The sequence below is a fragment of the Corythoichthys intestinalis genome, chromosome 7 (genome assembly GCF_030265065.1).
Source record: "Corythoichthys intestinalis isolate RoL2023-P3 chromosome 7, ASM3026506v1, whole genome shotgun sequence".
In the NCBI taxonomy this organism is placed as follows: domain Eukaryota; kingdom Metazoa; phylum Chordata; class Actinopteri; order Syngnathiformes; family Syngnathidae; genus Corythoichthys; species Corythoichthys intestinalis.
In genome coordinates, this window is record NC_080401.1 from 46,301,070 (window position 1) to 46,318,824 (window position 17,755).

A 17,755-nucleotide genomic window follows, 5' to 3' on the forward strand; every position below is an offset into this window, starting at 1 on the left:
TACTGTAGCATCTCCCGAACGCTATATTGTGCCGCCGTAGTTAGTCAGGCTTTTGACATTTCCCTGCCTCCTGGCTTCGAGAATGTAAACAAACCAAGAGTTATGACAGCTAGCTGACATACTAACCTGAACCGAGTGACGACTCAAAGTCTTTCTTTTCGCTTTTCAAAGAGAAAAATCACACAAAACTAGCCCAGATCATGTCACACTGCCAGGGTTGTCGATTATCTTCGCCGATTGGCAACCCGCCCGGCAGAGATCAAGTTACAGCTCGTTCCCCTGCTACTACGGACAGGAGAGCTCGCTGGGGAAGGTTGCTTAACACGCATATGGCAAAATAATGCTTTACTACACGGCGAAGACGTAAACAGCGAGAGTCATGCGAGAGCGGCTGCAGTTGTTGTGCAGCTAACATGACAATGTGTATGAGGAGAGTTTTTTACATGCCCATCCATGATCGAACGTAAGTAGTAGTAGTAGTAGTAGTAGTGAAGAAAGTTTGTAGTGTTTACTTTGTAATCGCTGTATTCAAAGCTATTTTTAAACACAAAGTTGCAAGTTATGATCGGGTGGAAAATTTGACAGAACACTGGGCACATGAAAAGGGCAACAAGCCGAGTATAGTGCTCTCCCGGCGGGGGGATGCGCAACAAGCCGCCAGTATTGTCGGCCGAGTTAGCCAAAAAATGCAAGCCACCTACATATTAAAATGATCCCAGTATTTGACATAATACAAACCATGATTTTTACTCCCTTCCTCTTAAGTCCAATGGTCCTACAGTTGTAGGGCTTGTTTTGGCCAATATCCACCGGTGAATGGGAACCTTTTGAAACCCCAAAAAGGCTCACATGTCTCTCCCTGGTGCAGAAAAAAAATTCTGCAGCTGTTTGGCTGGCGTGATGCGAAAAATAAACAAATTAATCCAAAAAAATCAGTTGAATCCTTAGTCCTTCTCATACAACAGTACAGTTGGACAGTGAAGAGGACTCCTTCTACCGTACACGTAACAGCGCCCTCTTTATCAACTCGAGACTGGAGCCGGAAGTCACTCATTTTCATGGCGCGGGATTCCAAAAACTAAATAAATACAGCGATCGCTTCCACACACATCCAAGCGGTCCATTTCATTCAGAAGCATAAAATACTGTGGAAAATGTGAAAAAAAACATGCTTTTTGCTGTCATAGGCACTTTAATGCCAGCCATCATAGTTAAAATGGATTTGATATTTTATCGCTGTTAATGGCAGTTAAAAGCAGTTAATAAATGACCCCTCATGTATAAATAAGAAATGTTCTCTTCAAAATTTTAATTAATAACTCAGAAATGTAATTCTACAATCAAACAAATCATTTGTGTGTTCAGATTTTTGGTAAATTCTGATCAGTCTTGTGTTTGCGCTGCTGGTTCTTTAAAGCAACAGTAGGTAACTTTTCAGTTTTGTTCAATTTTAGTGACACCGGTAGACAAAAGCTGTAGTGTTTTGCTGTAAGAGGGACTGTTTCCCATGAGGAACAGCGTTGTGTTTCCCATGAGAACAAGCGCACAGCCCCATAGTGTCCTAAAATCATAATCTCTCGGTTACCTGCTGATGGATTAAACATTTCTGTTTCCAGCGGCTGTGTGAAGGATGAATAGTAATAAGGTAATGAAACCAGTTGTGGCTAAACAATAGCGTATGACGGTTACCTGTGGCTAACCCCCACCCCACCCAAACTCGTCAGCGCTGACGAGTTCCGTTGGGATGGGGGGAGGGTAGGCATGTGCCGGTATGAGATTTTGACGGTACGATAACCGTGAGCAAAAATACCGCGGTTTCACGGTATCACGGTATTGCAATTATAGCTCCAAAATGTGTTATTTTGAGATGTATGGGTTAAAAAAAACAACAACTTATTTCCATTGAACAGGATTTTTTTTTTTAGAACATAGTTGCAAATTGGAATATGAATGTATTGTTAAAATATATAAATTATCAATTAAAAAAAACAAATTTTAAATAAAATTAAAATATAACGTAGACTATACCCACAGCCACAGCTCAAGTTGCTCAAGTTTAGAGCAAGAACAAAATAATTTCTATAAAAAAAGTAAAAACTCTTTTGAATAAAATTTTTAAAAATTTATACTGCATAATTTTTTTTGAGGCTTGAAAAGCTCAAGTGAAGTTTCGCCATTTTCAGTCACTGTGTCAACTCTAGTCTACATGATGTCATGCCTTTGTGTTAGAAAGAACAAAGAATTCAAAAGTTAATAAGTTAGTTAAAAATGTATAAGTTAGTTAAAATGTAAATATTGTTGTGGAAAGGTTTCATCTTAAAAAAAAAAAAAAATAATAATAATTGGGAGTGAGACCTCTCCTCGATCCAGCGAACGTGGATTTGTGCTTAGGGCAAGATCATCTTTCCTCAATTAACGATCTTTGATGCTATGCCTTTTTTTCCCCTTCATTCAAGAGAATCATGCTTGTTTTCTCACTCTGCGGCTGTAACACTCGACGAAGTTGCTCTCCCAGCTAAGTCAGGCTAACATTCGTCTTTTATAAGCTTTTAGTTAGTTTGTATATCGAATTTCAAAGGAAAATATGTGTTTTGTTTTTGGCAAACTCATAGTGCTAATCTGTTTAGCTACTCACACATGGAAAAATACAATTGTACAACGTTTTAAATGTATTCATTCTGTGTATTTCACGTACCACGATTTGAGAGCTCACTTCTGGCTGGATTTTTGACACATGAAAAATGGCGAATACCGTACTACGGTCTGACGGAAACTTTTAGTGGTTTTGAAACCGCAACGTTTTCACACCACGGTAAACCGTGAAACCGGTAACCGGCACATGTCTAGGGGAGGGTCACACTCGCGAGTGAAAACCGGGTGAATGTTTTTTCTGTATATCCTGGTAACCTCCCTTTCTTCCCCTTCCTCAGCCAAAACTTTTTGTCTCTTTTGTTGCTCTGCCATCTTTGCAGAATTCGTGTGAAAGTGTTCGACTGCCCTCTTTATAATGAATGGGGAAAGAGAGAAGTGACATATACCGTGAAGCAGTCAGCACATTTGTAGTTTTTTTTGCACGGTTCCTGCCACCCTGCTCAAAGTTGATTATTGCCGGTGAAAACAATACAAACCCCCTCAAGACATAAAACAGGTGTCATTAAACTAGTTGTCAGTCGGCATATCATCACAAATGTTATGAAATATTTTATAAAGGTTGAAAAGTTACCTAGTGTTGCTTTACAGTAGTAGTGTAAATCAGTGTTTTTCAACCGACGTGCCGCAAGAGATCATCAGGTGTGCCGCGAGAAATTATCCAATATTGCAATTTTTTATTTTCTTTTTTAACATTGTCGGGTGGAGTGTCAGTAGGAGGGAAAGAGTAGGTAGAAGGGTCTCGGTCAAGTGCAATTGAGCAAGGTATTGCTCGTGCCGCGTTCAAAAACTGCTCGGATTTCTAGCCATCAGCCACCTTGCTGACCGCGACGTGGATCCCAGCACGTCTACTATACTAGTACATCATTTGATTAGACTCGCTAAGTGTCGATATACACGAAAGTGTCCTTTCCATTTTATCCATATGTGACGACAGTCAATCCTCTTGTGTGTTTTATTCCAACACATTGTCGAGGACAGCCAGGTGGTTGAGGTCTAGAAATGCGAGCAGTTCTTGAACACGACACGAGCAATTATCAAACAGCGCCATTGTGCCAAGCAAGCTTAAACGTCATCTCCAAACAAAACACCCGTCGCGTCGAACTATGGACTATTTTGTTTGCCTTCGTGAAAACAGAGAAAACTTTTTTTTTTAAAGAAAACTACAAAGGTAAAAAAGAAAGCCCGCAAAGCCAGTTAGCTTGTTGCTGAACTTGCTGCTACATCCAAAAAGTCCCATACTGTGGCACGGACATTAATACTACCTGTCTGCAAAGCCATTGTCAGCGAGATGCTCGTGCCTGATACGGTTAAAGACATTGCAAAAGTCTCCCAGCCTGATAATTCTGAGCTTTTCAAGCCTAACTGCTATAAAAAAAAAAAAAAATTTTTTTTAAAACAACAGAGAGAGACTAAACGCTGTTGAATAAGATTCCTGCCAGGATATCAGCTTTGTGTTCGTCTAAATGGCTCAAGTTTCACACTGAGTAAGTTTCAATACTGAGAAATTATTTTAAAATTCAATATACTATACAGAAAGTAATTTTGGAACATTTTTAACTTGTTGTGTGCCGGGAGTTTTTTTCCAATGTAAAAACGTGCCGTGACTCAGAAATGGTTGAAAAACACTGGTATAAATGACCTCTATTTGAAAGGTCTATACAAAGTTGTACACAATTTAAGTATGCAAATCATATATTCCTTATACTTCTGATGATAGAGAAAATAATATTTAAACACAAAAAAATGACACTCCAATGTGCTATATAAAGACCGTATTGGCCCGAATGTAAGACGGTGTTTTTTGCATTGAAATAAGATTGAAAAACAGGTGGTCGTCTTATATTCGTGGTCTAGACATTATACCCATTCACGAAGCTTGATGACGCCAGGTATCATTGAAGCGATGTTCTGTTATGACAGATCTCAGCTACTCTCCCCATTCACGACGCTAGGTGGCGCCAGATATCATTGAAGCGATGTTCTGTCATGACAGATCTCAGCTACTAGTTTAACCAGTTTGCATTTTTATTGCAATGTTTTGCCTTACTCAGATATGTTTCAAGACTACAGTTACAGTTAGACTTCACTTTGCTAGTTAATGCAGTTATTGCAATTTTGTTGTTTCATCACAATAGATTGGTTTATTTACATTAAAAAACCAGAAGCCATTCATTTACGAATGTGATTCCACTTTAGTTTACATATTTAAATGCTCAGATATTAAGATTTGAATGGGGCAAAATAACATGCTTTTTCTTTCAAATATATTGTTATAATTATTTGTTTCAGATGTACTGTAATTATTTTCTCCACAAAAATTAATTTAGTGTTCAAAAAGTCTTTTTTCAAACTTGAGTCTTGAAAAAGAGGGGGTCATCTTATAATCAGGGCCGTCTTATATTCGGGCCAATACGGGCCTTTCCCCTATGGAGACTCAGAAAAAGCCCGCTTCAATTCCTCGGTCCATTAAACGTGTATATGCCATCGACGCCACACAGCACAGTGGGTAGCCAATGCGTGATGAGTAGGTGGGACAATCTGAAATACTCAGCTTTGATTGGTTGAAATAGTACTGGCCTTTAAAAATGTCTTCCAACAGCTATTTTCAGGAAATACTGCATTTATTCAAAATTTTCCTCACTATTTCACATCAGATTAATGAAACTTTGTGTCTTTTGATCTATTAAAAACTATTCTTTCTGTTGGGATACACACCATCAAGATGTTGTCTATCCCTGATTGATAGAGGTGTTAGCCTTGTAAATGCTGTAGTGCAGTTGTGTAAAAATAATCTTGTGTCTCCTTGGTGCCAAGGAACTTTGTTCAAGTGACACCTCCCAAAGGAGAGGAGTTGTAAACTAAAATAAAACTATTTATGGGGGCGTCAATAACTTGTTGTTTATTGCTATTCGTGGCAAGGCTCGGTTCCCATCCCTGATGAATAGTGACAGATTACTGTCTGTAAACCATCTCATTTGCGTATCCTTGTGTGTCCTTGTGCAGCCTCAAGCTGGAGTGTGAGAAACTGGCCAGCGAGAAGACGGAGATGCAGCGGCACTACATCATGGTGAGTCTGCTCGCACCTTAAACCCTAAATAGGACACTCATTTAAGTCATTGATTGCCATTGTCGGCGAGGGGCAGCTCTCCCCAGTCAAAATGGCTTGGTTGTCTATAGGTGTCGATGTCAGGAATGAGTTAAATACTATGAAAGTAAAATTTTATATCAATTAGGTGAAAGTGGATGATTTTCCATGGCATACCAGACACTGCGTCACGGCACAGTAGTTGTAAACACTGGCTTAACAGACCTAGATTGGTCTGCCATCATCCACCAGGCATAAAACGTGACTTGTTATCCATAGCTGGTTGCTATGGCCAAAATATTTACCTCAGCGCACTAAAGGTTGAGAAACACTTTTTTTTTTTTTACCAACGTAACAGGTGTCTGGGTTGGGCCACTGTAATTTAACTACTAAAAAGGTGATCAAGAGTTACCATGGTAATGGCAGCCTCTCTCAAAATATATTTTAAAAATTCTGAAATATATTTTCCATCCCGCCCGCAGCCATTTTCCCTGCTGTTTTTTGAACTCGTCATACAGCCTGAGCTCCTCTTTGTCGACGTCTATGTGCTACTAAAGGCTCACATGTATTGTAAGCCTTTGTCCGTGGTACAAAATCCACGCAGAGCCGAGCAGAATATGATATGCACCGTCTGCAAAGCTGCTCCGCCTTTCATAAACCTGGGAGGGCAGGCTGGATCAAGACTTTAAGCTGGGTAGATGCACAGATGGGAAGACATGAATTTAAGAATAGGAGGATAAAGAGAGAGACGACGTGATACATTTACAAATAGACACAGGGCGAGAAACAAATAATACATTCAGAAATAACTGGAAGCAAATCCACTCATTTTTCACAGCAATTTTCCTCATGGGGTCATGGCTGTGCGGCAGGGAACACCATATACCGGCTAGTCACAGGGCACGTGTCAAGAAATAACCATTCAAACTCACATTCACACTTTTGGAAAATTCAGCATCTGAACATGCGTGTTTTGGGGACGTGGGAGGAAACATGGAGAACCTCTCAAAAATCAATAATAATAATGATACTATCCATCTGGCAGAGCTAATATAATATATTACTATCGGCTATTGTATTCGCGCATGTAGAACTGTGGCAAATGTAAATTAGATAATACTACAGTATAGATCCTGACCAATTCATTATGAAAACCGTCACACTTGAAAAATGGAAATACAAGCAATGACTAAAATTAATGCCATTCTATTAATTGTGGTATATACAATATTTATCAAAGTTGCATTTTAATTTTTTTGTAATCAATTCGAAAGTTATATCAAATTAATTCAATACAACTCAAAAATATTTTGGCCTTTATATTACTGCCAAGTAACACTGAACTAAAGAAATATGGAGTTGATACCGTGGATGAATTGGTATCAACAGGACTTTAGATTTGACTACAAAATATCAAACACTTAAGTACAGCCGGGCTTTTTTAAGATGATCAGATCAATCTCTGTCATTAGTAGTGTCATATTCAATCGACCAGTACATATACATTTGCAAACTGACCAGTTTGGTAGATTGTGAACACTCCATTTTTAAGAATCCAGTGGTGATCGTTTTCATACAGTTTATTACACTCCAGGTGAGGTAAACCGTAAAGCCGTCTGTCCGTCCGTCCGTCCGTCCGTCCATCCATCCATCGAGCTTTTAGTCATGCTATACAGTCATTCCCTGGTTGAAAACACAGAGTGATTTTCTGAACCATTCACCTATGTTTGAAAAATCGTGGATTTTGGCAAAAAAGTCAAGAAAAAACAAAAATCCCTCTCTCAAAAAATTAGCATATTTCATCCGACCAATACAAAAAAGTGTTTTTTAAATACAAAAAAAGTCAACCTTCAATTAATTATATCAGCTATGCACCCAATACTTGGTCAGGAATCCTTTTGCAGAAATGACTGCTTCAATGCGGCGTGGCATGGAGGTAATCAGCCTGTGGCACTGCTGAGGTGTTATGGAGTCCCAGGATGCTTCGATAGCGGCCTTAAGCTCATCCACAGTGTTGGGTCTGGTGTCTCTCAACTTCCTCTTCACAATATCCCACATATTCTCTATGGGGTTCAGGTCAGAAGAGTAGGCAGGCCAATTGAGCACAGTTGTGCCATGGTCAGTAAACCATTTACCAATGGTTTTGGCACTGTGAGCAGGTGCCAGGACGTGCTGAAAAATGAAATCTTCATCTCCATGAGGCTTTTCAGCAGATGGAAGCATGAAGTGCTCCAAAATCTCCTGATAGCTAGCTGCATAGACCCTGCCCTTGATAAAACACAGTAGACCAACACCAGCAGCTGACATGGCACCCCAGACCACCACTGGCAGGCATTTTGGCATTTCCTTCTCCCCAATCTTCCTCCAAACTCTGGCACCTTGATTTCCGAATGACATGCAAAATTTGCTTTCATCTGAAAAAAGTACTTTGGACCATTGAGCAACAGTCCAGTGCTGCTTCGCTGTAGCCCAGGTCAGGCGCTTCTGCCGCCGTTTCACACACGCCTGTGCACGGTGGCTCTGGATGTTTCTACTCCAGACTCAGTCCACTGCTTCTGCAGGTCCCCCAAGTCTGGAATCGGCCCTTCTCCACAATTTTTCTCAGGGTGCGGTCACATCTTCTGGTTGTGCAGCGTTTCCTGCCATACTTTTTCCTTCCCAAAGACTTCCCACTGAGGTGCCTTCATACAGCACTCTGGGAACAGCCTATTTGCTCAGAAATGTCTTTCTGTGTCTTAGCCTCTTGCTTGAGGGTATCAATGATGGCCTTCTGGACAGCAGTCAGGTCGGCAGTCTTGCCCATGATTGCGATTTTGAGTAATGAACCAGGCTGGGAGTTTTTGAAAGCCTCAGGAATCTTTCGCAGGGGTTTTGAGTTAATTTGTTAATTCAGATGATTAGGTTAGTAGCTTCTTTAGAGTACCTTTTTATGATATGCTAATTTTTTTAGATAGGGATTTTTGTTTTTTCTTGACTTCAAATCATCAATATTAAAACAATAAAAAGCTTGAACTACTTCAATTGTGTGTAATGAATCTAAAATTTAGGAAAGTCTAATGTTTATCAGTACATTACAGAAAATGATGAATTTTATCACAATATGCTATTTTTTTTTTTAGAAAGACTAGTATTGTGCAAGCCTATGTAGTTGGCAAATTGGAGTTTTCATGCACTTTTGCGCTTCCGTGTGCGCGCAATTTGCCCTTACACATAATGGTCATGTAAACGCGGAATTTAAATAACTGCAAAACGCCACTTTTGTGTTATTGCGTAAAATGTTGTGTAAACATGACCTCAAAGCGAATTTACAATGGTAGCAGCCACTGTAAAATTAATGGACGATATATAATGGGGGAAAGATAAATCATGGTCCTTTTTTGGCCAGATTACATTCAGGCTATATTATTTATTAGAAACACTGGCTCCCTGTTGAACACCGGACAGCTATGATGACGCTATGCCTCTCAGGCATGGGTCAGAGATGACAGTAGTCAATGTGAAGAGCAGGATCAAAGGCAGCGATGGCTTGAAAGAAAAATTGCTCTTAGCGTCAGACTTAGTGAAAAAAGTCAGTTGTGGACAAAGATATGGATGAATGAGCGATACAAGAGGGAGAGAATAATGGAAATGAATTGGGGGGAAAAAGTGATGACAATGTTGTGGTAGGAAAAAATGAAGATAGCGACGTAATGTAGAGTTGAAGAGCAAAATGTGTGTGTGTTTGTGTGTGGGTTGGGTGGAACTGAGAGAGTCTACAGGCACAGACACGTAAATAATGTGAAGCAACAACGGACTGGCTGTGCCCACAGAGGAGATAACCCAGAAGGCTATATTTAGCTTGTTAGGCCTGTCATCCACACTGAGGTCCATTTCCATCCTCTGTGTGTGTGTGCGCGCGTGTTTGGTTGGTTGGGTTATGTTTTTTTTTCTGCTCTGTTCGCCACGCTGCACTGCTTCTACCATTAGCATTCATCAGTTTTAGGATCTCTAAATACCAGGTCAAAGTAGAAGCAGGATGACATCAGGCATTTTTATTAATACTGATGTGAACAACAGCCATTGTGTTTGCATGTCACTGAATTTTAGGATTTATATGACATTGGTGATGTGTTAATCTTTAGTAGGAAATGCTAGGATTGGGAACCTCTTGGTACCTCACGATACGATACGATTTGTGATACAAAGCTCACAATAATGATGGTCTGACGATATGGCAATGCAACGATTATCAATACATTGGTCAGGAAATCATTCTAGGATTTTCGACAAACAACTAATAAACAAAAACAAGTTTCTGCTGTGAATTGGAATGAGTTTATCACTAGTACACGTCCAATCCATTTGAACTAGGAGTGCCATCCCTACCACTTCAAACGGATTGAACGTCTATGGCTGTCAGCGGCAATGAGGTAATTTTGGGCCATTTAAAGTCATTTACCTGTTAATTTACAGTCACTTTGTCTACTTTAGGGCATTTCTTGGTCAATTCCTGTTGATTATGGGATACAGAACCGGAAGTGACACGGGAAACTCCCAAATGAATAGGCAGTGACTCAAACTCAACAGAAAATGATCTGTAAACGCCCTAAAATGAACAGCAAATGACCTGAAAACGCCCCAAAAATCGGACTGAATAACTGAATGCTCTGGTTTTGAATAAATGAGTGTTGCCAGTCTAAATGGCTTGGGCGTCGAGCACCGTCAATGGCAGCCTTAGAGTTAACTGAGACACTATTATGGTGAAAGATTTTGGTAGCAACTTGTTTTTTTAAACATTGACACCTTTTTAAAACGATATCTCGATTCTTGACAGGGGCATATCAATAACCTTTTGGGATACAAAGTATCACGATATATCACCATTTTGATATTTTGTCACACCCCTAGGAAATGTTAAGATTTTGTCATCTGTACGTGCTCCATTGTCATGCTGATTTGTAGCCTTCAACACATCTCCAAAATAAACTGTTGCCGTAGGGAGAGATAAACTGAGGTGTGCATTTTCTTGAATAGCAAATTATGTTTACAAAGTGAGAAAGGCTGTCAAGGTCTTCAAAAAGCAAAAAGCCAAATATCATAATCAACACTGCTCTTATGTGCGCACACTACATGCAAATGAAAAGACTGCTTTATTTAATCAGATAGTCCAATGTCATGTGACTTTATAGAAGAAAAAATGTGGAATGTAAAAATCTAACCAGCGATGGCCGCTAATGAGACGCATCCTGCTTTTTATGAGATTTGTGTGTGTGTTTGTGCTCATGCCTGCGTGTGTTTACAGAACAAAGGAATTATATGTAAAATGTCTTTGACATGGAGCCAAGCAAAAAAGGGATATTGTCATAACTATGACTGCTTTCATAAAATACTTTTCAATCAGAAACATGGCTCTCAACGCAACGGGGGAAAGAAGAGAGACTCTCCACTACCCCCACTGCTCATGCGCCTTTCCTGAATTCTGTTATATCCTGACTGGATGAGCAAAAGCAAGAAACCCCAATGAAAATCAGATAAAGAATATTACCAGCAAGGTTTTATTTAAAAAAAAACTGACAAATGCTATGGACTAGAGGCGGGAATCTTGTGGTGCACCTAACAATTTGATTACGATTATGATTCAGAAGCTACAATTCAATTATAAATCGATTATTGATGCCCCCCTTTTCATGTTTCGTACATTAGTTCCAAAATTGTACAAAAATCCTCTTAGGCTAAACCAAACTACTATTTCAGTATCAAGTTAACAGCTCAAAATAGTAAATTAAATACTCAAGTCCACATTCTGTATCAGCAGCTTTAAACTAGATTCAATTAATTTAATGTTGTGAATAAACTGTTAAAGTTGTTGAAATTGCCGCTGTTATACCTTAATTTCCCTTCTGTCTACTTTCGACATGTCAAAGTTTTAAAACTGTTTATCATTCAAAGACGGATTTAAGTCTAGATTTTGCCCAACGACATCCCCAAAACATCACTGCTCTAGAGGAGATCTGCATGGAGGAATGGGCCAAAATACCAGCAACAGTGTGTGAAAAGCTTGTGAAGAGTTACAGAAAATGTTTGGCCTCTGTTATTGCCAACAAAGGGTACATAACAAAGTATTGAGATGAACTTTTGGTATTGACCAAATACTTATTTTCCATCATGATTTGCAAATAAATTCTTTAAAAATCAAACAATGTGATTTTCTGGGTTTTTTCCACATTCTGTCTGTCATGGTTAAGGTTTACCTATGTTGACAATTACAGGCCTCGCTAATATTTTCAAGTGGGAGAACTTGCACAATTAGTGGTTGACTAAATACTTATTTGCCCCACTGTAAATGTCACGCATCACTAGTGTCGTTCGTGAAAAAAAAACTTAATGATGCACGTTGATACGACGGAGTATTATGGCCAAATTAATAAATTTTCAAAATGGACTACGAGATTAGTCATACTATTGTTTTGAGAAAGTCACAAATATTACGTAGGGGTGTAAGCAGGGGTCGCGTTAACCGAATATTTTCCGTCGTTTACCGGTTTTTTAAAACGGTGACGGAAAAAACTGAAGTCCAGCCGTCATTTTGACAAGTTGCAATTCACACCCCAGACCACAGGGTGGTGAGTGAGCATATTAATTAGCTATTGTCTCTCTTGATGCATGACGTCGTTGGCCTTACTCGGAAAAATGTCAAGGCAACTGAGTGTTTGCCTGGCACGGCCAGACTGTTCTCCCTGTATTTTTCAAACACTGAGAGAAAAGTCTGGGACACAGCCTCTCGAGTAGGTACAAAATTGATCGACAAATCAGATTTGTTTATTTGTGTGACGTGTTCTTCACGAGTAACGTCACTCTTGCGCGCCGAAAGTCGTCTCTACAACAACACGGATGGCGAACGGGAGAGCCGAGAATATGTTCCAATCCGCGGTAAATTCAGTTTTAAATGAGCTAAAACACATCGACACGAGACATAGACAACAGTCTGTCTCGCGCTAGCCATGTTGAATAAACTCCGTTCTCCTCATATGTTTACTTCCGCGCGCAAGTCCTTCGTCCTGCCCTCGTCGCTTTGCTAACGGCACGTCTGCCCGTCACTGATTGGTGCACTCCGCTGTCTGTTTGCCTCTTGTTAAGCTTGTTCGGACAGAATATTAATTTAAAAATGAATGAAAACTAAATATTATTGAATATGTTATTATTATCATTTTAAAAATGTAAGTGATGGGTAAAAATAGATTATGACCGGATTTTTATGACACTGTCAGTCAAAATGACAGACAACGAAAAAGTAGCGCAACCTCTGGGTGTAAGGTATGTGAGTCGCTGCGCACTTTACATTCATGTACCTTAGCTGGGAGCTTTTGTGAAGTTGAGGCAAACGTTTGAGCACCGCCGCGTTGTCCATGGTTGAAATCAAGTTGTAATGCACAAACAGACTTGCCATGTGGCTTTTTCGTGGTGTTCGACAGCTATTTTTTCCAGTCGGGAGAACCGGAGTGTTAGTCGCAGTTCCCATCGATGCCCAACTCTATCTATAAACCTTTTGGTTTTATTAAGTATAAAAATGTACAATGAAATAAATAAACATTCTTATAAACAGCAGAAATGTGAAATTCCAAAAATATGCAAAAACACATCAAGTTGTCTAGGTTTGTGAGATCCATGTCTACGCACTGAGAAGCCTACAGGTTTGCTTTGAATGTGTCTTTATGAAAGGCTCAGCCATGTTTACTAATACATGAGTTATTGGCAGAATGTCATGTCACTAGTTGGCAAACACACTCAAATGTCAAGGCGCTAACATCAAACATAATATGTATGGGTCTCTGTTTGTTGTATTGATGATTCATGACTCTTGGATTGCACGGCTCTTAGAACTCTTGCGTGTTTGTTCTGTGTGTAAGTAAGGATGCACCATGGCTAATAACATTGCGTGCATGTGTCACTCACACGCTCATATTCAGTGCGACACGCAACCTGGAGAGATGAATAAGTAGACCGCTTGTCAAAGTAATGCTTCATATTAAAAAATTAACTGTCCAAATTGCAAGCACGTGGACTAACGCGATCATGTGATCCTTCACCAGATATACTGTACATTTACTGTACAGGGGTAGACAATAAGGGAAATTAGCCACTGGCCTTGGCCAACACCTCGGTTATTGATCCCAATAAACACGAACAAGAACAATTTGAATAACATGAATAGCATTTTTTTTAAAATGTAGATTTAATGACAAGTGCAGCAAAATGGTCCAAATAATCCTATTCCAATTCTATAATCACATCCATAATCATTCCATAATCACTCCAGTATAAGGGTGTTAAGGTACATGTATTTGTATTGAACCGTTTCGGTACGTGGTGCTCGGTTCGGAACAGAGGCGTACCGAACAAGTTTCTGAGGTAATGTAACCCTAACTTTTCGAGGCTGTGAGTTGATCGGGTTATTTGTGTAGATTATATTTACTCTGTCTTCTCTATTATAATGAGGACCAACACGGTAGGACAGTATAACCCAGAAACGTCAACCGCGCCACAACGTGGCCGCCGCGAGAACGCAGTGAAACGTGGGCGTTAAAGTCAGTCATCCAATGCACACCAGTCACAGTGCGCCGGCCGTGTGTTTGACGCGTCCCAGAAACGGCTCAACGCAACGCATGCGAAAAGAACGGTGGAGTTTATTATTTGATGCGAGACGCGACCCTCTTGCATCAATACTACTCCCGGTAGCTAGGATCGGGCAGACCTGAAGTCACTTGTGTAACGGTGGATCCGGTCAATTTTCAAACTAATATGCAATCGTAACCCACTTTTTGAGTCCATCAGATCTCTTGAGTGGTAGATCGGGGCACAATTGACTTGTCTTTGTTGATTTACTGCTGACTTCTCTGCTATAATAATAACCAACACGGCCCCGTGTTCAATACAAAACCCTCCTACCACAACAAAGTAGGAACTATTATTCACATAGGAACTAAAGTTATACAACATAAAATATGCAATATAAATGAATACTACATCACATTTGTAAAATATAAACACATAATAAAATAAATAATAGCCCATTTAAATAAAATAAATTGAAATGAGCTAAAACACCTGTAATTAAATAATAAGAATAATACACAGATCCTGCTTACGCACTTAAATTTATTAATTTCTGTGTGGCGCTCTAACTTGAGAAAATCCACCAATACAGCTTTTGAAAACCGTTCATAAGAAAAAAAAAATGATTGAGGCATTTCATTTGTAAAATACATGTTAAAATCTATGTCATTGGGATTGCTTTTCTCTTTAGCACAGGACTTTTATTTACTTCTTTCTTTCAGAAAGAAAGCTGACCAATACGCGGGGTCTAAAAGGCAAATTGTTGTTGGATTATCTTTAAATACCCGCTACTTTTTGAGCAGAATTCCAGCTTTGTATAGGCTAATGTTCCTATTGTTGAAAGGTGTGTAATAAACAACTAGCACATTTATATTTTGCATTTTGTTTTCTTACTGTACCGAAAATGAACCGAATCGTGACCTCAAAACAGAGGTACGTACCGAACCGAGATTTTTTTGTACCATTACACCCCTAGTTATTATTATACTGTTCCATAACATATTACATGACCATATTGGGCCAAAACAAAATACAGTGGTACCTCTACATACAAAGTTAATTCTTTCCAAGATCTTGTTTGTAAGTCGAAATGGTCGTATGTCGAGCAGGATTTTCCCACATTATAATTCCATTAATTCGTTCCACAGCCCAAAAACCTTCACTAAATCTGTTAAAAAAATGCCAGGTTGTTTGCATGTTATGTGTTTTGGATCCCTCTGGTGGTGAGTTGCAAGTTGTTGTTTTTAATACGATTCAATCCAAAAACATGTACCATTACACCCTTAATAATAACTGTTCATATCGATGACGCATGGTGAGAAAAAACCTACACCATTGTAAGCATTTACTCGCAATGTTACTCATTACTTGAGTATTCTTTTCACCGAAAACTTTTTTACGTATAAATTTTTTGGGTGACTACTAGGCCTGAACGATATATGGTTTAAACATCGCCATCGCGATGTGCGCATGTGCAATAGTCCCATCGCAAGGACGTGTGATAGTTTTTTTTTTTTTTAATCCACAAATGTATGTTGCTTCATGCTTTCTCTGTCCCGAGCTGATCGCTTTAGTGACACTCACACTCCCTCTCCTAGGTCTTTGTTCCTCTGCTTACTTGCTTATTAAAGTTAACGATGGTTGTGTTTGATCTTGGCACAGAGGCGGACTTCAAACACACCGCATCTTTCAATCATCGTTTAACTTGTTAAGCACGTGTTGCATGAAGGAAGCGTGCGCTGGAATGAATGTGTGTGCGAGGAAACGTTCATGACAGCCGGTGTTCTGACGAATGGGTATGCTTTGTACACCTGTTGTGTTGTGTCCTGGAAATAAACATTAGAAGTGATTCTGCAGCCAAGGTAGATAAAGAGAAGCATTAAATAAAGCAAAGCATCTTTGTACTACAGTACATTATATTTGTTTAAAAATGATTCGGTGATCTGCACGTGTGGTACATGATTGGAAAGCTTAAAATCTCAACTTTCTGGGGGAAGAAAAATTTTTAACAGGAGGGCATTTTAAAAAAAAAAAAAAGAAGAAATGTTTTTTAAACATCAAAACCCTAGCTGGAGGTGAGAGCATGCGAGAGCAGAATTACAGACGCCATGACTTTAACTAGATATTATCGCGTACTTACCTTGTTTCGATCCAAAAACTCCATGTCGCATGTATCACTGAGTGTCAAGACACAGCTGTGACTGGCCGCAGCTGGATTATTTTATTTTATTTTATGGGTGAAACATGGTACTATAACGGGTCGCAATGCAGAAATCGCAGACATCAAGGAGTGGTTGAGATTTTCTTTTTCATATATTTACCCTTTTAAACGTTTTTTTTCCCCAATTTTTCTTTTTTCGGATAAGTTATTTATCATCTAACATAGCAGGGAAAATGTGACACTAACAAAAAAATACAATTTAGCGAAAGTTATGAGGTAGATTTTCGTGACTTTTTTACAGACGCCATATTTTTCATTGTGACGTAATTTGTTTAAAAATTTAAAATATGCGAGTGAATCATTTTTTAAAGTTAACCATATACATTTTTTAAAGCATATTTTAGGGGGGAAAAAGTGAAAAAACGTGTCTAATATATGTATAATATGTATCTTTTTCCAATGCTAAAAAAAAAAAAAATATATATATATATATATATATATATATATTTTTTTTTTATATCGCAATATAATATCGCAATATATTGCAACCCGAAAAAAAATCGCAGCAATAGTTTTTTCCAATATCGTTCAGGCCTAGTGACTACTTATATTTGTGTAATATTATTTTGAAGTAACGCTACTCTTGAGTAAAGTTTTTGGCTACCCTACCCACCTCTGATGACGATGCAAAAGAGATAGATGAGAGTAGTGCAAAACCATTTCCGAATAGTCTGGACCAAAATTCTGAAGAAGGGTTTCTGCTGCCTTCCAAGAATGGGACGTTGGGTTCACAGGATTTAAGATGGCCAGATGCTGTGGAGGGATTGCTTTTTAAGAGCCTTAAAACAGTCTGAGGAGTCTCAAAACAAGGCAGGAATAAAGGATTAAGGAGAAAAAAATAACGGACTCAGGTCTCCTTTGAAATTCCTGCTTACCTCCGTATAGTGGTTGTCTTGACTCACACTCTGATGAAACTGTCTGCAAGAGGTGCTGATGGAGTCCTCACTCGCAGCTTGCTAACCTGACCTCTGCTGTGCTTTTGGCCAACCCTCTAATAAATGATTTAACATGCTGTCAGTGTCCGTGTGTGCATGGGTGTGTGCGTTGGCGTGTAGATGAGCAAGACAAGCTCACCCAAGAGACCCCAAAGAACAATGCATTTGCAAAGGCTTTTACACACATGCTTGCCCACTCACAAACACACACATGCTCTCCAGCGGTTCAAGTTGCAATCACACGTGTGTAAACGGTACTCCCACGCACGG

The 17,755-nt window shown here is 39.3% G+C and overlaps 1 protein-coding gene across 6 annotated transcripts in view; it reads left to right on the forward strand.

Annotated features, from left to right (window-relative positions):
• tle2b (TLE family member 2, transcriptional corepressor b) overlaps positions 1-17,755 on the forward strand; it is a 215,457-nt gene that overhangs the window by 41,814 nt on the left and 155,888 nt on the right. For all 6 annotated transcript variants that reach the window (XM_057841876.1, XM_057841875.1, XM_057841877.1 and 3 more), the window contains one exon: positions 5,656-5,719. In XM_057841876.1, coding sequence (XP_057697859.1) covers positions 5,656-5,719 — 64 coding nt within the window. The remainder of the gene's footprint in view (positions 1-5,655; positions 5,720-17,755) is intronic.